Genomic DNA, 21,742 nt, shown 5'->3' with positions numbered 1-21,742 from the left:
TATTTGAAAGCTTTCTAAAAGCACTGAGGAAACAGTATAAAAAGTTTCATTGTAATACATCCATTTTTAAAAATTCAACAAGTCTGTCTAGATACTGAAAACATTTTCCTCCAGTAGAAGCTGTAAAAATATAAAATGTTACTTGTGTTCACCTCCTCCTGTCCATCCATCCCCACATTATATTTGATTTTAATTTTTTCTCAGCTATATAAGCAAAAGCTATGAGACAACAGAAAAATATAAGCCTGTAATTCATACTGATAATGACATTTTAAAGCACAAGTAACCACATCTGCCCTCCTACATTCCATCGTCCCCCTCACAGCGTGTCTCAGGAGGAGCATGGCTATACGGTCACCATGGTGCCGCCTCATGGACAGAAAGGGCCTGGGCCCCAGGTGGACCAGGGGCACCCCCAGCACAAGGCCCGTGGAGCTGGCATCCAGCTGTCCGCGTGCCCACGGCAGGACATGGCTGACCGCTGCGTGAGGGGGCCATGGGGGCTGCACCACCCGTCTGTGGCGTCCTGACAGAGGGCAGGACAGGCATCACTGTTGCGGGAGCCCCGGGCATCTCAGGACCCAGTCCTGCAGCCAGCCTGGGCCCGGTGCAGAGAGAGGGTGGGCGCCCTCGGGAATGGGGACCCCAGCGGGGTGGGGCATGGTCACAGGAGAGGGCCAGGACTCGGCTGCCGGGTTTGAGTAGGACTCAGATTCCACTCTGTGTCTCAGGGGGCAGAGATATGCTGTGCTCAGCATTAGAACCCTGTGAGGAGGCCCGGGGCCAGCCCAGGGTGTCCAGCAGGTGTCCCCAGGGGGTTGTGCCACCATCTAATGGGGGGGGACACTCTGGTCGGAGAAGTGGGAACAGTACAGCACCAGTGTCTTCACTTCAGGCCTTCTGTAAGGCCTCAGTGAGGTGAGTGGAGGGAGGCTGCTGGGCTGCTCCTGGGGGCCACCCACTAGCCACTTAGTGCCAGGAGGGGTCTTTGGCTCCTACCATCCCTCAAGGGGGCCCTTCCACAAAGCTGGCAGGCTGCACCCTGCACCCCAGGACCCTGGTCCCGCCAGCCAAACCCCAAGTACTGACAAGGAGAGCAAGCACCTGCCAACAGCTCCAGCATCGACTCAGCTGAGCACTGCTTCTAAGATACAGATGATGGTGAGGCGGCGAGGAAGACTGGGAGCCAAGAAGCAGGAGGTGCCAGTGCTGGAGCCTAAAGTCCTTGCTGGGGGCTCCTTCCCAGCCCCCCGAGACTCTGGGGTGGAGGTGACATTAGAGCACCTGCCTCCCCGAGACTCCTGCCTCCCCGAGACTCCTGCCCCCCCGAGACTCCCAGGTGACGGTAGCCTGCCCCACGAGACTCCTGGGTGGTGGTGACGTTAGGGACCCTGCCCCCTGAGACTCCCAGGTGGAGGTGACGTTAGGGACCCTGCCCCCCCCCCCCGAGTCTCCTGGATGGAGGTGACATTAGGAACCCTGCCCCGAGACTCTGGGGTGGAGGTGACATTAGGGACGGGGCCGTGGTCCCTGAGGGGCAGAAGTGCGTCCATCACAGTGCGGCAGGCCCCTGACAGCACAGCCCACGTTCCTGGAGCACAGGGGAGGGCCCATCCTTGGTGCTGAGCATGCACAGGGACTCCCACTTTGTGATTTGTCCCAGTTTCCTACAGTCAGAATGGACGATTTCACAGGTTTTCTAGAAAATGCTTCCTATCAGTCTTGCCTCTAGTAATTCCTACTTAGGCGGTGATGGGAGCTCTTACGTGAAAGCCCAGCCTCTACGGGCAGCCTGACTTCCTGCCTCTGTTCTCTACATTTGTCCTTGTCTCTGCCTCCAAACCCAGATCCCAAACTGGAGGTTCACCACGTGCTGCAGACAGACCAGCACAAACCATCTTCAGAGGCCCCTGAGAAAAGCCAGAGAGACTTCCAGAAGGCACAGCACACACTCCTGCCCATGTCCACTCTGGGCACAGCCTCAGACTCCGCCATGGGGTGGGCGGGGGATAGGCAGGACAGGGCCCAGCACACACAGCCTCTTGGGCCTGGAACCTTCCAGATTCTTTCCATGAATAGGGGCGCAGTCACCTGTGGCTCAAGAGAAGCACGTCCCTGATTTAGTCCAAGGTGTGGCTGTGTAAACCCACCTTCCCATACTCGTGAAGCTGAGGGGTGGCTGTGAGGGCCCGGGAAGGTGCACTGTGGGATGCTGGGCAGCCGGGAGCCCACCGCCTCACAGACAGTGGGGTGTGCCCCGGCGGGCCTACTTGTCTCACTCTGGCCCTCCTTCTGAAAGCTTTTAGTCCTTCAAAGAGAAATAATGTCGTACTCCAACAGACTTAAGACCACTTTGCCTTTAAGAACTTGTGTGACATTTTACAAAATACAGAACATGCTATTATTGCACACACTGCGCACACCTCATAGGACTGAGGGGTACAGTGGGGTCAGTCTGAGTGTGGACACAGGCCAGCTCTTACAAACACCCCACTCTATGGCAGGAAAGCACACTCAGGGGCTTTGGGCGGCATCAGTGTTGCCATGGCACTTTTGGGGAACATTCCAGGCACCCTACCCTGGCCGTGACTGGCCCATGGCGGTGAGTCCAGGGGCTCTCGTTTGACGATGGGCACGGACTCTGGGGCTTGGCAGTCACAGGGCAGTGAAGAGGGCTGCTGAGCCTGCGTACAGAGGTGGCAGGGGCCATCCGGCTCAGGAGGGCCATGCACGTGCTCCAGGCAGGCACAGTGTGTGGGGGGGAAGGGGGTCAGGTCTCTGCCAGCTCTGAGCGGAGCCCGGCCACTTGGGTGAGCCTCCAGCATGGTCTGTCCCAGGTGCGCAGCGTATAGGTGGTGCTTGGCGTCCGGCTCCGTTTTCAGGTGCATCCTGGTAGGGAACGTGACCCGCTGTCTTTTGGCCACACCAGTGGCTCCCGGCCACAGCTGGCCTGGGGCCACAGAGTAGCCGTCGGCTGCATCTTCAGACCCAGAGTCACTCTCTGTCTTTATGGGCACATCAAGGGAAAGAATGGGGTTGCACGGAGCTCCCAAGGGCATTGGCCCACCTCGAAACTTGGTGTCCTCAATGGGATAGCCCGCCACTGCAAGGCGCTGCCCTCTGGATGGAGGCAGACCACTGTCCAGGCTCCCCTGGGGGAAGGGGCAGCTGGGCAGAGGGTGCAGCTGGCCCTGATCACTGTCCCGAAAAGCTCTGCTGGTGGGGCTGGTGTAGGCACTGGGGGAATGGCTTCCCGGGTGACAGCTGGGTGGATTCCTGAAAGCAGCGGCCACACTGGAGTGGATGGCACCCGGAAGGCTGGGGCAGGGCACGCAGGAAGTGCGGGACACAGCAGTCATGGAGAACGGGTCACTCTTGCTGGGCTCCAGCTTCACCCTGGTGCTGCCCTCCTGACTGTGTTTCCCCGGCATCCAGCTCAGGTGCCTTGTGGGTCCTGGTGCTTCGAAGCAGCAGCTGTATGCATGTATTTCCCTCCGCCCCCTGGGCACCCTCCCGTGTTCCTCTGCTCCCCTGTCCCTGAGGAGAGGAAATAGCTGTCAGACAGAGCAGGATGGTGATCACGTGACCCCCTGAGTTGGGGGGGTGTGCTCTAAAGGAAGGCACTAACTAAATCAGTGTGGTCCTGGCTGAACCTGGAAGGGCTGCTGTGCCCTGGGGCCCAGGCCCACCTCCGCCTTTCACACCCACCCCAGCCCTGTGGCCCTGGTGAGGGTGCCCTCCTCTCCTGTAACTGCCTTCCCCAGGGAGGCCTGTACCGCGTGCCACAGGTCAGGCATATCCACCCCAGACGCAGAGGGCCCTGTCACACTGCAAAGCACATAGATGCCCTCTAGGGCACTTTGGAGGAGCTGGGGCCTGTCACGGGCACGCATGCCGCCGTGCTCAGAACACCCTGTGGCATCAGGGCTGGCACCTGGCGTGACAGGGGAGACGGTGCCCGGGAGGATGAGGTGGAGCCCCGCAGCCTCACAGCCAGGCCAGTCCTCCAGGAGGAGCTCTCCTGGTCGGGGTGAGGCCGCGGGGAAGGCAGAGGCTAGGATGGTTGTGCAGGATCTCGGCTTCAGGTGGAGGGTGAGTCCATGGGTCCTAGCGGCCTCAGCTGATCCCCAGACGTGTAAGGACGACTTCTGGGGTGGGAAGCATGTTTAGGCATGCTCCACGGACACTTGCATACTCATATTCCCCTAGGAGCAACATTCACCTGTCGGACCCACAGCCAGTAGCTCTTCCTTAACACCCAGCTGGGCCTCAACACCACTTACCCTGCGAACCCCTCGGGATTGGAGACGAGGTCAGGGCCATTCCTGAGACACAAGCATGAGGCCCTGGCTGGAACCCGGGCCCAGCGGCCAGCGTCCGTGGATGTCCTGAGCACTGAGATGTTTTCTCCATCACTCCTCCCTGTCAGGATTCAGAGAGCAGTGCTCACACACTCTGGCCTGGGTTTTGGAGGAATGCACCACAAACGCTGAGGCAGGGGGAGCACCCCCAGAGGGACCAGACACATTGCACCCTTTTGAAGCATGTGAAAGAGCAAATCTGTAGAAGTACCTGCTAAGTAGTTGGGTTTCCCATGCAATTCTGGTTCACACAGACTCGCGGCAGCTTTTGCTCTGTGAAGAACAGATAATAGGAAACGTGTAGGTAAATTTGTGCTGCTGGTAGGAACTGACTCGTGCCAGTGTCAGGTCATCCTGGGAGGGAAGACACTTTTAACTTCTCATAGATTGTCAGTCTTTGCTCAGCTAAAGATTTGCTAAAAACCCCAATTCATATCAATTATCAAGCTAATGCATTTGCTCCAGAAAATAGACACCACATAAAATGACCACAATGATAATAGTCAATCTGTGATTTCCAGTAGTTACGTTCCATAAACTCACCATGAGAGCCACACTAGTGAAAAGAAAGTCGTCTTCCGTAGGGTAGCAGGCACACACACACACAGAAACCATCATCTTAAATTCTAAGCAAACTCATTCTCACAGATACTATTTCATTATTAAAAAAAAAAAAACAAAAACTGTTAAGTTCAAAACTGTTAAGTGAGGTCCTTTAGGCCACCTCTCTAGCAGACATCAGCCTTGGGACCCAACCCCAGGCCAGTGGGCCTCAGAGCCAGGGCTCCCTATACAGTACTCCTGTCCCTGCCCATCCTCTGGTCCCCTCTGTGAAGAGCAGGGATTGGGGGGCAGGTATGGGGAAGCAGGGATAGGGGAGCAGAGATGGGGAGCAGGGATGGGGGAGCAGAACAGGGATGGGGAGCAGAGATGGGGAGAAAGAATGAGGGAGCAGGGATGGGATGGGGAAGCAGGGATGGGGGAGCAGAGCAGGCATGAGGAGTAGAACAGGGATGGGGAGCAGAGATGGGGAAGCAGAGCAGGGACAGGAGAGCAGGGATGGGGGAGCAGAGCAGGGATGGGGAGCAAGGATGGGGAGCAGGGATGGAGGATTGGGGGGGTTTGGATCTGAATCTTTAAATGACAAGCGGGGCCCTGCAGCCGTCCCTGCATCCTCATGTCTGGCCTGACTGTGTGGCTCAGAAGCAGCCACTGTGACGGGTGTGCTGAGGGCTCTAGAGTTCAAGTCAGAGCAGGTAAGAATTCAGAAACACGGAGGAAGCAAAGACGTTACTTTTTTCTCTCTCTCTTGTACCATGGTGGTGGGAGCCTCTGTGCACCCCTTTCTAGGATCTGACAATACCCTGTACCACACGAGGTCTAGTCCTGACCGCACTGTCCCATGTGCAAGGGCGCTGGGTGACCTGCTGAGCCACACCTGCCACCCCATACCTGCCAGCACTTCCCCGCCTGGCCCAACCTCACTGGAGAACCAGGAGAGGCTATGGTTCCCTCTACCCTGGTGCAGGCTGGAAACACATAGAAAAGAGAAGTTCACCATGAATTTAAATTATGATTATCGAACTGAAAACTGTTTAAGGACACAGAGAACTCCAGGACAGTCAATTAAAGTGGGGGAATGTTCCAGTGTGGCCAGGATGCAGGTGGAGAATGTGGCAGGCTCTGTGCGAGCAGGCACCCTGGGGCCCCCTCCACATTGTGTTCCCAGGATTGGCCTGCCCTCGCCTGCCTGCGCTCAGAAGCTTTGCCCCTGGGTATTCTGGTTTTCCTCCCTCATGCTTAGGACGTGTGGCATCTTTAACAGTAACAGGGCACATACGTGTACTTGTAAACACTCGGTCGGCCGCTGTCTCCGCATGCTGGCACCTGTTGGGGCTCCAGGGCGGCTCTGTCCCTGAAGCCTCGCCACCCCTGCACCCGTCCCTGTTCCCACAGCGACTGAGGCCGCAGGGGCAGAAGCGAGGGCCCGGGATGGAAGCCCTTCCCGCCCTGCAGATGTGGTCCAATTTCTCACTGTCTGACAGTCAGCCTGAATAAGGCAAAGCTGAATGGTGGCCCATGAAAATGGATAGACACACACCCACGAGAGGAGAGTCACAGAGGAGGCCCTGGGGCTCCCTGTGGAGGGGACCCTGTTGTGGGGGAGACACTGGGGCAAAATGTAAGCAGGACCTCCTGCAGGACTCAAGGCTAAGAAGGGGATTCTGCTGGATGTGACGTTTCCACCAGTGATGTGGCCGTGGCACAGACGCATACTCCCCATACCCCAAGTGACAGGCGGAGGGAGGGGAGCGAACGTGCTCTCAAATCCCAGAGCTAAACCTCATCTGCCATCAGGAGCCTGAGAGCTGAGGAGCTCAGACACCTCCTCACTGGGCAGGGGTTCAAGGAGCCGAGACCTTCCCTGCGGGACATGGGGTGGGCGCAGGAGCTGTGAAGCCACACATTCTCTGGGAAAGGAGGGGACCATCCACCTGCCTCCTGAAAGCACCCAACACGGCATTAACGGGCAGCATCTGAGGCCAAGGCTTTCCGTGTTGGTGGGAGGCAAGAGGGAGGACAGGCACTTCCCAGAGGTGGAGATGCCAGGTGTGCGAGTTCACGTGGGTCACCACGTGTAGTGTCAAAGGCAAACACAGAGACAGCATGCTGGTGGGGAGGGTGCCGAGATAGACTCCCTCCTGGGGCAAGGGGACTTGGTCAGAGCAGCTGGAAACCTTTCCTGGTTTGACTTCCATCTACCTGAGAGTTCAGCCGTACCCCAAAGGCTTGCTGGAGGCCCTGGTGGGTGTTGGATGATGCACCCCTGCAGCCAGTGAGCCTCAGTGACAGACTGTCACCCAGGGACCAAGACTTGGGAGTCTCTGATGTGTTGCACCTATAGCTGGTACAGATGCCAGACATCCTGCCCCACACCTGGTCTCACTCACATGGCATGGAAAACACAATTCACAGATGCACAGGTTTTTTTTGTTTGTTTGTTTTTTGAGAGAGAGAGAGAGAGGGAGGGAGAGAGAGCACATGGAGGAGAGGGGAGGGGCATGGGAAGAGAGAGAATCTCAAGGGGACTCCTCCCTAGGCAGGGCTCCATCCCACGACCCTCCACTCCCGCGACCAAGAGTCGAAGCTTCACCGACTGAGCCACCCAGGTGCCCCCAGATGCACATTGTGATCACTTTCAGGACACTGGTCCTGCAACACAGACCTAATCTGCTCCACAAAGTATAGACGTGAATTGCCTAGAAAACTAGATAAGAGTTTTTCTACCACTGAAAAGTTGAGAAAACTCTGGGGTGGGCAGAGGGGGCCTCTGTGCCATGTCCTCACAGCCGGGGCACTTCTGCATCATGCACAGGTCCCCATGCAGAGTCCTGTATGCGGAGGGAGGGCTAGTGCTGGGGAAAGAAGGCATCAGGCCCAGCACTCGCCACCCATGGCAACCAGGGCTCAGGGCACCTACTTTGAGGCTGTAACTGGGGGGACTGGGGCACAGTGATGCAGGCAGATGTGGTGGCAGCGTTCACAAACATTAGTTTGAAAGCATTTCTGTTCTCTAAGCGCTGTTTCCTGCATGATGTACTGGCTGTGGAACACCAACGAAGAACGAATATACATAATATCGAGTTTCCACTGCCAGCTGCTGTGAGTGTGGCTGCTTTCCGAGGGGACCCCCACTCACTTTGCATCCATTGAGGCCGAGACGTCCACCCTGTGCTTCACCCTCAAAAATGCGCTCTTCATCTTCATCTCCGCCACAGAAGGTAGGAGGACAGGCACCACGATGCAGAACAGCGAGAGCCGAGGGGGCAGGACTGTCCCCGACGGCGCTTTCCTCTTCTGTCCAAACAGGAATTTTAGTTTTCCTTGAAATTGCATTGTCTGGTATTTTAAAGACAGAAATGAAGGTGTGTTCACAGAGCGAATTAGCAACACCGACACCATCCAAGAATGCAGAACTCACATTCTCAGGAATAGAAACATGGAGAAGAATCTTACTCCGAGTCACTAAGGAGACACAAACCAACAATTCTTCCACACTTGGCCTATGGGGATGTGGACCACCCCAGGCCTTCAGAACCATTCAGGCTCTCTGGAGTCTCAGCAACAGCCTCTAACTGACAAGTATGCACTCCTGTGCACACTCACAGGTGTGAGGGTGTGGGGGCCTCACCTTACATGGTCAGTGCTAATGTGCATGGACACCAGCTGTCACTGGCCCACGGCAGAGCCATCAGCCACTCCCCGGCAGGATTTGCTGGAGCAGAGGCCTCTGGGAGGCCTGTTCCAGCTGTACCTCTCCATTCCAAAATTGCCATTCCTTCATTCACAATGATAAAGCTTAGGGACAATTTGATTTTATTCAGAGTATGTAGTATGAGTTAGGCAGCCAACAAGTAATTTAGGAGTTGGTGATAAAAGAAAATAAAAGATCTTTCTACAGTGGAAAAGGTGATCTAAATCACTAACTGTCTTCAGTGCATCCCTGCGCTTGATTAAAGAATGACCCCACAATGTGGCCTCTCTCCCTAGCCCTCCAACCCTCCATCCTCTCATCCACCCGTCCACCCACCCACCCATCTATCCTTCCACCCAACCGTTTACCTCATCCATCCCCCATCCTCCCATCATCCATCTGTCCAGGTCCTCATTTATCTATGAATTTACCAAATGAACAAACATTTGCAAAACACCTACTGCTTGCCTGTCACAAGCTTGGGAGGATCAAGGCAGCGATGCACTCAGATATGTTCAACATCCAGCTCTCCAGAGAAAAACCTGATTTGTAATGTTTGCCCATTTCTCTGGTGGAAATATTCCCATCATGGCTGATTTCAAGCTGCCAACTAAATGTCAACTGGACCTTCAAGTTCCTGATGTTGTGACAATGGGCTCTCACGGGTGGCCTGAGCTGGTCTGGCAGTTGTACTGCTTTGACCTGACTGTGGAAACAGGGTGGCTTCCATGGAGTCACAGGGGGATGCCAGTAGGAGCCCGAGTCAGGCCCATGTGCCCATTCTCAGGACATTCCTTGTCAATGCCTGAGCCCTTTCCAGTGTGTGCAGTGACGAATTTCACAGATTAATACAATCAAATATTTTCAGACAAAATTTCTGTTGCTTATTTCCTTGATTCAGTGTGTTGTTTTACAGTTTAACCTATATCTTAATTTCTTCTTGATTGTATATTAAATCCCTCCAATTTTATGTCATCTGGAAATAAGGATTTCCAAGTTACCAGGAATTGTTTACCTAATTTAAAAAGTATACATCCCTTATCAGCCAATAAATAGTAACTATATTAGTTTCTATCAAATTTAGAACAAAATATTATCAAAATAAAAGACTTGATGGTCAATCAATCACCTAAACAAAATGAGCAATCATTGTATGCACAGTGGCAGCAGATCCGGGACCACTGTGCAAATAAAAAGCTGCTTCTCTTAAGGTCCTGGTGGGCGTGGAAAGGCCTTTAAAAATACGCAGACATGTGGGATGCCTCTGCTATAGGGCTCTGCCTGTCTTGGGTCCTCAGAGATGGTCCCACCACCACCCACCAGCCCTTGGATCAGGAGAACAAATCCAGGGGACACAAATCCGCCACTATACTGCTGGATGGCTGAGGCCCACATGTGGCCATAAACGCCACATGGCCCCAGAGGTAGCCTGCGGTTATCTCTTAAGCTTCATCAGTTTGGGCAAACGCAGAGCAACTGCACAGCTTGGGTGGCCTGAGTGGGTGACATTGGACTCTGGAAGTGCAGCATCTCAGGTGAGGACATCCAGTGTGTAGAGGGATCAGCCAGGGAGGCTCAGGGGCCGGGGGCGGGGGAAGCATAGGTGGAAGCAGAGGGGGCCGGAGCTCGCGGAGAGCCCACAAAACCACCACAAGCTCAGCCCACTCACACTGGTCAGAGCAGAGCAGACAGTGGGGAGGCTGAGGGGAGCTTCAGGAAGGGCAGTATTGGGGCACAGACATCTGGAAAGGGGCCTGGGTATGCAAAGGAGGGACATTTTTTGGGTTTTGTTCTCTGCTCTTCTGAAATGGCTGGATATGTATTACATACGGACAATGTTTTTACTTAAAAAAAAAAAAAAAAGACCAGCCAATAGGAGAGGGTTAATGGAAAACACTGCCTACCGGTGGGCCAGTGGGATGATGAGGCGTCTCCCACTGAGCTCGGTGTGTGGCGAGGCTACCCCGTGGGATCTCTCAGTCCCAGGAGGCTGCCGCTCAGCCCAGAACCCATGGGTGACTTGGATGCAGAGTGGCTTGGGGCATGCACTTCCCAGAAGCTGCTCAAAAACAGTAAAGAACCTCTGTAGCAGCTGGTCTGCATGGTCCCGCTGGCTGCAGGCCCTGGGCTGGGAAAGGCCCGAGTGAATCCGGGAAATGGAGGGCACCTCGCAAAAGGTGGGACACGCCAGCAGGCAGGACACCCGGAGCTGGCGGTGACAAGCAAGGGCCGCCGGGGCTCTCCCCGGTTTGTGGGGCTGCTCCAGGGCTCCCTGGCCTCACAGCTATTGGGAGACCATCCAGGGGAACGCCCCTGTCCTCTGCCCACCTTCCCTCCCACACAGGCTGAGCGCCTCCTGGAAATTCCCAGCCCCGCGGCCGCTGAGGGTGCACCCTTCCCGGGGACCCCTGCATGGCCTCAAGGGAACGTGAGAGACCCGGAGGGGCCCGCCGGGTGGGTGGGGCTGGGGAGCAGGGCACGCATCCGCAGGCCTGGGCGTCCTGGGGTCCCAGGTCCCGGGGCTGGCTTCTCCCAGGACGCGGGAGGCCAGGCCGGCAGAGGTCTGGGTGGGCCCGGGGTCGCCCCTGCCCCCGCCCCCGCCCCTCTCCCCAGGGGCAAGAGGAGGACTAGAGATGAACTCCCAGGCACCTGCTCGCAAAGCGCCTGCGCGGAAGCCTGCGGGGGGCGGGGGGGTCTCTAGGTGTCCAGGGGGGCGGGGCGCGAGTCCGCAGGTGACACGGCCACCGGCCGCCAGGGGGCGCGCACTCACCAGGAAGCCCGACGTGCTGTCCAGCAGGCAGCGCACGCGGCACACGAAGCAGCGCGTCAGGAAGGCGGAGAAGTCCGTGGGCGAGCCCGCGCCCCCCTCCTGCGCGCGCAGCAGCCTCCCCAGGACAGCGTCCTCTGTGGCCACGACGGCAAGGGGGGGACAGGCAGTGAGTGCGCCCCGGGGGGCTCGGGCTGCACGGGCTGGGTGGCCTGCTCGCCCTCCTGCCTGCGGCCTGCCCCTTCCACGGCCACGCACGTGTGCTCACAGCCACGCCCGGTCAACACGGTCACGCATGTGTGCACACGGTCATGTACAGCCACACATGGTCACACACAGCCACAAACGCGTGCATGGTCACACACATGCGCACATGGTCATATACATGGGCTCCTGTTCACACACCCACTCAGTCACATACAGTCACACGCAGGCTTCCCACACCACCGCCCTCTGCCTGGGCCCTGTGTGCTGCCACTCCCCCACAAAGCAACCTCACAAATACACACCCACTCACACACATCCCACTGCCCAAACACAACTCATACAGCCTCACACAACCCCAACTCATGTACCATACACACTCCCAAACTGACACACACCCCACCATGTACATACACACAGCCCACCCTCACACACACCACCCCACACATATGCAACCATCACACACATCCACACCCCACCTTGTACACACACCCCACCATACACATCCCACCATGCACACATACACCTCATCTCACACACCACACAAACCCCATCTTGCACACACCCTCACACACACCTCACATACACATACCACCTCATAATACACGCTGCTAAACACACACACCCCATCTCTCACACACACACCACACACACCCCATCTTGCACACATACCACCTCACATACATACCCCGCCTCACACACAAACATCACCTCACACACACCTCACCTCACACACACCACACACTCACACACACACACCATGCACAAACATCCCACCACACAAACACACACACTGCATCACACACATCCCATCTCCCATACATACCTCAAACACACATACTACCTTACATGTACATGTTGCCAAACACACATACCTCACGTCACACACACAACCACCTTATACACATACCCTCTCTCAGACACACACGACCTCACATACATACCCCCACCACACACATCCACACCCCACCATGCACACATACTCTGCCCCCTACACCCTGCCACACACACATCCTGCCACATACACACCCATATACACACCTACCCCACCAATACCCTCACATACCCACTCCCTCCATACACCCGCTCACCTCTACACATACATCTGCTCTACTACATGCACACACACATCCGCCACACACACCCATCCCCCATCCATCACATGCCCCCATTGCATGCCTGCCCTGTCTCTTGGACATACACACACACACATGCATGTGTGTTCCACTTAGCACCACTGGCGTCTCTCCCTAGGCTACCCACCCATCCTCATCCCCACAGTGATCGTTGCTCTGACAAATTTTGCCTTCATCATTTGCCCTTAAAAATATCATTTCAGTACAACTGCATGTATGATTATGAATCAGTGGTCTTGTTTTTTTCTGAGTTTTATACAATGATATTGTGTATTGGCACCTGGGGTTTTCTTTTTTCACTCAACTTTGAGGTAAATCATGGTGTTGCCTGAGACTGTGGTAGAAGGTTTTCTTGAATTGTTTGCAACTTCTGACAAAGTGTGTGGAAGCGCTGGGATCCCAGTAGACGCTACCCCCTCCCCTCGACCTCCCATCTGCTCCGCTACCCATCATGGAGATGGAGGCCTGCGGCACATGTTGTGATGGCGCAGCGGCCATAGATCTGAAGGAAGTGCTTTGCTGGGCGAGGGGGGGACTCGCCCACAAGGGGTGAAGAGACAATAATCTTTGGGCCTTTTTTTCGGGTAAATCTAATGTGGGCCAAAGGAAATTCCTGGAAGATGTGCATCTTGAGGGCAAGTTTGCAGAGAGACAAGCACTGCAGCTTCTTCTGAGATGGTCTCACGCTCCAGCCATGCCAGAGATGCACATGCACGCAGGAGCTGGAGAGCTAAGTGGTGGCACCTGGAAAAGGGAGGGGTGTGTGGAATGGGGTCTCTGAAGGAGAAGGTGAGAAAGTATGATGGTCCTTTCTCAGGAGGCATCCACATGTTTACACAAACTGTTCCAAGTCTTGGTTAGACCCCCAGAAGACCCACAGACCCACCTGTCTCTGAGTGCAGGGGCTGCCCGAACACCACCTGTGGCGGGTCCATGGCCCAGTGGAGCTGCCGGCAGAAGTCCTGGCGGTCGTCCACGTGGATATAGTCATAAATGTTTTGGTGCATCACATCCGTCTGCAACATGGCAACAGTTGTTTTAAACTAAGTGAATCTGCTTTACAAAGCCAGTGATTAATAATTGCAAAAACCATCTCAGGCTTAGCCATGGAAAGATGTCTCATGAGAAAGGCAGGAGTTTGGCCTGGAGGGCACTCCATATCTGGGGGGATACATCTTACATACACCTGGAATGCCAGACATCTGACTCGTGCGAGGCCCCCCACCCACCCACCAGGCTGTGCTTTCGGGGACAGAGCAGGAGGCTCGGAGACCAAACACCTTCAGGGGCCAGGATACCCACTTTTCTCCAGGACTCAGGGGGCTCATCATGCTGTGTGTTTATGACGCCGGCACTTTTTGTCCTATCACAAAAGTTTATTAGGAAAGGATCCCTGAGAATTGAGGTGGGAACTGCCAGGTGAGACCAGAGTCTTAACATGAGACAGGAGCTGCCAGATGAGCTGGGCGCCATCAGAATAGGTAAGAGCCTGGCCAGGCCTCCTAGCCATTGACTTCCTCCATCCCCAGGCCTGGCTGCTGCTTCCTTCTGTGATGCCATAGGACCTACTGGTCCCCAGCCCTCTCTCTGGTCCTCTGTCCTCCCACCTGCTTGAACCCTGAACACAGAGGCCAACCCTCAAAGGCACCAGGTCTACACTGGTAAGCTGCAGTCCAGGGCACAGAGGCTACAACCACGGGCTACAGAGATTGGCTTCTGAGGAACATGACTACTGCGGTTGTCAGCAGAAGCGTTTTCAGGGAATAGTGCACACCTCCCTCTTACCCTCCCTTAACTAAAGGGTGTCACCCATTATCCACACTGAGAGCCTGGCCGCGGAATGACACCTGAGTAACTGGGTGATTTCTTCAGAGTGGGCCATTTCTACGTTTGTGTCATTTCCCAATAGGACCATTATGATAATTAGCTGGAGGGGAAGTTCCTGAAGAATGAAGACCAGAAGTTAGTTTACTTCTAAAGAGAGTAACTAGTAAGCTCTCCCAGACTGGATGAGACCCACCATCTTTTCCAGGGGCCCGACTCTGGTCATAATTCCACGGCTAAGGTTCACTGGGACCCCCCAATGTCGAACAAGATGCAACTGCAGGAATGTAGAAAAGGAACATGATCATCACTTGAAGTCTGAACTACAATCACTTGTGCATTCCTTAGTCCACGGAGAGTGTTTTCAGAGAAAGAAGTGGTCACAGAGAAGTCAGAATGCTTGCTCCTTGGCCATTGTCATCCAGGGTCAGAGGCTCTGGATGTCAACTTGGGGCCAAAAGGCAGAGACCAACTCATGGTGAAAGTGGACACACCAGGCTTTCCCCCACTCACCTGCCAGCTCCTAGCTCATCTGGTGGCCCTATGATCATGAGTGCCCTTCCCACAGGGCTGCTTTCCTAATAAACTCCTCTGATTCAGTACAATATATTGGTTGAGAAGTGCCCAAATCCTAGGCATACAGTTGGATGAGTGAGTTCTCAGTATACCCAACACTCAGATCAGGAAACAGGACACAACAGCTTCTCAGAGCTCCTTCCCCATATCCTCCTGGGGTGGCTGAGGTGCAGCCTACTCGTGCTGCGGTCTGGTTATGTTTGTAAACGGAACACTGTTCTCCGATGTCTGTCCTCCCGCTCGTCACAGTTGTAACGTGTTCACCCATGCCGTGTGTGTGGCAGCACTTTCTCATGCCCACAGGGAGAGTGTTTCCCCTGGACTAACCCACAAGGTGCTGCTGTGTCTGAGTGCATCGCTCTTAGGTGCAAACTTGAGGGTAGGGTTCCTAGGTCGGGGGTGCCAGAGGGCCTGTGTTAGTAGACAGCACCAAGCACCTTTCCAGAGTGAGTGCACAAATACGCCACTGCAGCAGCGCATGGCAGACCAGTCGCTTTACACTCTGGCTGACACACGACATTCTCAGCCTTCTGCGTCTGAGCCACAGTGGTGCACGTGCCATGGTTTCTCACCGTGATTTTAACCTGCACACCATGAAGATGAAATTGTGTATCTTCTCACGTATTTATTGGTCTTCAGGTACAAGTGTGATCGTGTGTGCCTATGTCGTGTGGGAGGGCGCGTGTCAGCTGTTTGTGCCCTCCTCTCAGACTTCCGTTGAGGTACCTTGCTGATTTTTCAGTTCTTCATCTGCTCTGGAATTGGGTCCTTTGCTAGGTGGGCTCTGTTGCCAACATCACCACTTCCTGGCCTGCCATCCTGCTCTTCTGGTGGATCTAATGCAGCCAATTCATTAGTCTTTCCTCATGCATGGGGTCTTGCCCTCATCAATCCCCTAACTCAGTCCTGAAGCTTCTAGAAACTTCTACTATCACTTGATATTTACTATGCATGGTGTGAGGTAAGAGTCTGGATTCATTTCTTTTCCGTGTGGATCCAGTTCACCCGGCTTTATTTGTTGACAAGACCACCGTTTCCCCACCACTGGGCAGCATCCTCTTTGCTATAAATCCCACGATCCTGCACCTGTATCTGCTCTGAGCCCCCAGTTCTGTCCTGTGGGCCTGTTTATCAACCTTTGTGCCAATCCCACACTGTCCCAACAACCGGGTTTCATAGGCAGTCTTGTGTCCAGCATGTAAGGGCCCTGTAATCACCACTCTTACTCCTTTGCCCTCTCCAGATGGTCCTGGATAGTCCCATCTCTCTGCATTCCCAAAAGCTTGGCCATTTCCACCTAGAAAAGCTGCTCATTTTTTTAAATAAATTTGTTTTTTATTGGTGTTCAATTTACCAACATACAGAATAACACCCAGTGCTCATCCCATCAAGTGCCCCCCTCAGTGCCCGTCACCCATTCACCCACACCCCCCGCCCTCCTCCTCTTCCACCACCCCTAGTTCGTTTCCCAGAGTTAGGAGTCTTTATGTTCTGTCTCCTTTCTGATATTTCCCACACATTTCTTCTCCCTTCCCTTATATTCCCTTTCACTATTATTTATATTCCCCAAATGAATGAGAACATATAATGTTTGTCCTTCTCCGATTGACTTACTTCACTCAGCATAATACCCTCCAGCTCCATCCACGTCAAAGCAAATGGTGGGTATTTGTCGTTTCTAATGGCTGAGTAATATTCTATTGTATACATAGACCACAGCTTCTTTATCCATTCATCTTTCGATGGACACCGAGGCTCCTTCCACAGTTTGGCTATTGTGGACATTGCTGCTAGAAACATTGGGGTACAGGTGTCCCGGCGTTTCATTGTATCTGTATCTTTGTGGTAAATCCCCAACAGTGCAATTGCTGGGTGGTAGGGCAGGTCTATTTTTAACTCTTTGAGGAATCTCCACACAGTTTTCCAGAGTGGCTGCACCAGTTCACATTCCCACCAACAGTGTAAGAGGGTTCCCTTTTCTCCACATCCTCTCCAACATTTGTGGTTTCCTGCCTTGTTAATTTTCCCCATTCTCACTGGTGTGAGGTGGTATCTCATTGTGGTTTTGATTTGTATTTCCCTGATGGCAAGTGATGCAGAGCATTTTCTCATGTGCATGTTGGCCATGTCTATGTCTTCCTCTGTGAGATTTCTCTTCATGTCTTTTGCCCATTTCATGATTGGATTGTTTGTTTCTTTGGTGTTGAGTTTAATAAGTTCTTTATAGATCTTGGAAACTAGCCCTTTATCTGATACGTCGTTTGCAAATATCTTCTCCCATTCTGTAGGTTGTCTTTTAGTTTTGTTGACTGTATCCTTTGCTGTGCAAAAGCTTCTTATCTTGATGAAGTCCCAATAGTTCATTTTTGCTTTTGTTTCTTTTGCCTTCGTGGATGTATCTTGCAAGAAGTTACTGTGGCCAAGTTCAAAAAGGGTGTTGCCTGTGTTCTCCTCTAGGATTTTGATGGAATCTTGTCTCACATTTAGATCTCTCATCCATTTTGAGTTTATCTTTGTGTATGGTGAAAGAGAGTGGTCCAGTTTCATTCTTCTGCATGTGGATGTCCAATTTTCCCAGCACCATTTATTGAAGAGACTGTCTTTCTTCCAATGGATAGTCTTTCCTCCTTTATCGAATATTAGTTGACCATAAAGTTCAGGGTCCACTTCTGGGTTCTCTAAAGCTGCTCATTTTTTATGTCAGCACCTCTACAACGTGTTCTGACATCTTTATAATGATAATTGGAGCCCTCCAGTTCATAAATATGGCATATCCTTCTGTTTATCTAGTTCTTCTTTAATTTCTATAAATAATGTTTTATATTTTGTGTGAGGTACTGCCTATCACTTGGTTGACTCATTGTGGGAATTTGGTATTCCTCTATCCTGCTGTAGATGATGGCATTTCCCCGTGCTGACCTCTGAGCACCGGGCAGTCACAGTTCCCATGGTGAGTTAATACACAGGCACTGTCATTCAGTTGTTCTCTCGTGAGTTTTGGTGGGTGATCCCATGCTTTGCAGAATCCCAGAAAGCGGGTGTCCCTGGGTGCCCTGTTCATGTGTTCCCACACCTTAGTTAATTAATATGGACAGGATTGTGGAATTAATGCAAGAGGGGGTCTGCGGCTTAACCAAACCAGGAGACAGACCAACTGGAAAGATATTTCTGACTCAGACAAATTTGAGGACGTATCCAGTATGGATACTTTTCAGGTTGGGGGAATAAAGTACCGACTAGTGTGACACGTCTGACTGCCCTTAGTCTCCTTCCTGTCTCAGGATCTGCTCCCTACAGAGCAAGGTCGAGAAAAATACGCAGTGGGGAGATGTGACAAGGAGTAGAGAGAGTAACATAATAATTATTCAAATAGTGGAGCGAAATATGGTCTATATATACAGTGGAATATTACTCAGCCATCAGAAAGGAAGAATACCTACCATTGGCTTCAACGTGAATGGAACTGGAGGGTATTATGCTGAGTGATGTAAGTCAATCAGAGAGGACAATCATCATATGGTTGATCCTGGAGTACCGGGATCGAGTCCCACATTGGGCTCCCTGCATGGAGCCTGCTTCTCCCTCTGTCTATGTCTCTGCCTCTCTCCCTCTCTCTCTCTCATAAATAAATAAAATCTTTTTTAAAAGAATAAATAAATAATATAAAAAAAGAAATAGTGAAAGGGATTATAAGGGAAAGGAGGAAAAATGAGTGAGAAAAATTAGAGAGGGAGACAAAACAAACCATGAGTCTGAGACTCCTAACTCTGGAAAACGAACAAAGTGTAGTAGAAGGGGAGTTGGGTGGGGGGTTGCGCGGGGGGTTGGGGTGACTGGGTGATGGGCACTGAGGAGGGCACTTGACGGGATGAGCACTGGGTGTTATATTATATGTTGGCAAATCAAACTTCAATTTAAAAAATAGGTAAAAAAAATAGTGGAGCAAAAATCAAATAGTGGAAAAACAAACACAGCTTTGATAAAGTATACACAGCCTTTATTTTAGCTCTAAGTCACCACTTATGGAGTTAAGAATAAAATCATTACTAATTTTTACAAACCTCATTCCAATCATTGTCATCTTTACTTTCTGTGCAAATTGTGTACACATCTGGTACCTGCCTGTGGGATCTTAGCTGCTCTAGTGCCATCACCGGGTTCACACAGGGACAGCATTCCCCCAGCTGCTGGCCTTTGAGGGAACCGACCATGTCTTGAATCAGTAAATGTCAATGGCAACTAAAATATGCATCTAAAACTTGTTCATCGCAAAGACTCCTGAATCTGAAGATACTAAAATAATGGATTTCCGACTTTTAAAGCATTTTGTGAAAGAAGCTCACAACAGCACAAAGCTGTTCTAATATTTTCCTGAAACATTTTGCATAAATAGAGGCAATGCCTGATTAAATGGCATTTGGAAACAATTTCCTTATAATAAAAGGCAAAACTTTATTTTGCATCTAACACTTGGTGGAAAATAACCAAGCTCCAAGAAAACAGAGAATCCAGGTAGTATGTTTAGGCCGAGGACCATAGCTGCTCCTCAGGACATTTGCATTTACCACCGAGGCAGCCCCCGGATCATGGCTGAAGGTGGGCAGCCCTGGGTGTGTCTGGAGAATCCACAGGGCAACTCAGCTCACAGTGGAGGAGGAGAATCCTGAGCTTGGAAAAGGCAGACCAGACCCATTTTTCTAGATTTGGGGCTTGTACATGGAGTCGGGGAGACAAAACCAAGGGCTTCATCGTTTGGAGGCTGGAATCACATGGTGTCCACAGCTTGTTTGTGGCCATCAGCGGGCCTCTGAGCTCCGTGCTGCACAAGGGGCCCCATAGTTAGAGAGCCATGCAAGCACAGCTACCTTGAGAGTCAGGGGGCTCCTCTGTTGGGCGACGTCTTCCCCAGCACTTCCCATCTCCTGCCACTCATCTTGCACATCTTCAGGAGGTGGAGACAGACCCAAGGACACAGTGGTGGGGCCCTATCATCACCTACTGCAGCCTCCCGTGAGTGTCACCAGGCGGCTGATTGCTCTGCTCATGGAGGAGGAAACAGGCTCAGAGAGAGCAGGGCTGTGCTAGACCCACTGTCTGACCGGGTGGCCCCAGGAGTGCCCTTGGTGGTCACCACACCCACCACACTTCAGCCAGCCCACACCCAGCCCTGTCTGGGGGTCCTGGCCAGGCCTTGCCTCCATGAGCCACAGGGTCGACCCAGGCCATCCTGTGAGAAGGCCAGTGGCCAGGACACCATGTGTCACCCTTCGGTCCTGGGCTCAGGTGGTAGGAAAGCAAATGTAGAGGTGAGTGTAAGAGGAACCGCTTCTCAGAATCATCTGTACAGTGACAGCCACTTCAGTTTTGGATATGAATCAAACTGACAATTCATGGAAATTAGATGGAATGCTCCAATCAGCCTCAGGGGCCTCAGACCGACTTGAATTTTCACATGTGTTAAAGGACCCTCATTGTCTGATACTGGCTTCCACTGCCCTTCGCTTCTGGGCACCCTTGGGTCTTCCACCTACCTAGCGAGATTTTTGTTATCAACTCCACATACTGCCTCACTGGGTTCTGATCCTGGATCCTGCACACATTTCCCCTCTGCTGGCAAAGGTTCTCCTGGTACCACAGGAGGGCGGCTGGGCCCCTGAGTGTCGGCCACACCTGGCCCAGGTCCGCCCGCCATGGGGTAGCCTTCCCCAGGACCTGGCCAGCTTCCTGGTGGGCAGTTTCCCCCTGGCTTGGGGCACTTCTGTGACCTCTCTACCACCCAGGGGCCATGGCCTCACCCTCACCAGTGAGGAGGACCCGGCCTCCTGCGGGCTCTGTGGCCCCTCCACACTCTGTGCTCTTGTGTTCCTAGTTAATGATTCTTTATACTAAACTTACAGTAATTCTTTATATTAAGCCATTCAAATCACTTCACAGTTCCTGCCTCCAAATAGGACCCTGACTGATAGACACACAATATGCCTCATTTTTCAAAGTTCTGTTTTGTTCTTTCTCTAAGCTGCCTATTTCTATGTCGAATGGAGTGTGTTCATAATTTTGCATGGTGAACCCCTCTTCAGAGAGAATGGCTGTGACCCTACTGCTGAAAGGTCATATTTGTGTTTCCCTGGGCCCTGAGATCTCTTCTGTCCACTGCTAGCTCTGGACTTGGGGGCCTGCCTCACGCAAGAGTGTGAGTTTGGATTTGGACTTCAAGCTGAAGCTTTGGATTTCTCATGAGCAACTTCCTTCCCTCTCAGAGTCCAGGCAGAGGTGACCTTTCCTCTCCCTGGGCCATGGGTGGGGGTTCCAGCGCACCTTTTCTTGGAGGAGGATTCCAGTGTTTGATGGGTCTCAACCCCAGAGCCCTGCCCAGATATTTGGAATCATCCAGCCTGGGCAGGCCTGGGGCAACGGGCCAAATGAATGAATTGTCTGCACATCAGTAAGGGCATTTCTTTTTTTTTTTCTTTTCTTTTTTTAAAGATTTATTTATTTATGATAGAGAGAGAGAGGCAGAGACACAAGCAGAGGGAGAAGCAGGCTCCATGCCAGAGCCCGATGCGGGACTCGATCCTGGGACTCCAGGATCGTGCCCTAGGCCAAAGGCAGGTGCCAAACC

The 21,742-nt window shown here is 52.8% G+C and overlaps 1 protein-coding gene across 3 annotated transcripts in view; it reads right to left on the bottom strand.

The window, feature by feature from the left end:
* Window positions 1-21,742, bottom strand: part of AHRR (aryl-hydrocarbon receptor repressor) — a 79,925-nt gene continuing 58,183 nt past the window's right edge. For 2 of the 3 annotated variants that reach the window (XM_041731475.1, XM_041731476.1), the window contains 6 exons: window positions 13,610-13,739; window positions 11,387-11,520; window positions 8,062-8,261; window positions 4,573-4,634; window positions 4,284-4,422; window positions 1-3,537 (listed from right to left, as the gene is read on the bottom strand). In XM_041731475.1, coding sequence (XP_041587409.1) covers window positions 2,496-3,537; window positions 4,284-4,422; window positions 4,573-4,634; window positions 8,062-8,261; window positions 11,387-11,520; window positions 13,610-13,739 — 1,707 coding nt within the window. In that variant the 3' untranslated portion in view covers window positions 1-2,495. Of the gene's footprint in view, window positions 3,538-4,283; window positions 4,423-4,572; window positions 4,635-8,061; window positions 8,262-11,386; window positions 11,521-13,609; window positions 13,740-14,743; window positions 14,789-21,742 lie in introns of those variants that run through there. The other variant, XM_041731477.1, reaches the window with a different exon arrangement.

Source organism: Vulpes lagopus, chromosome 17, assembly GCF_018345385.1.
Source record: "Vulpes lagopus strain Blue_001 chromosome 17, ASM1834538v1, whole genome shotgun sequence".
Classification (NCBI taxonomy): domain Eukaryota; kingdom Metazoa; phylum Chordata; class Mammalia; order Carnivora; family Canidae; genus Vulpes; species Vulpes lagopus.
Note: the sequence above shows the minus strand (reverse complement) of the source record. Positions and strands in the feature narration are given on the sequence as shown.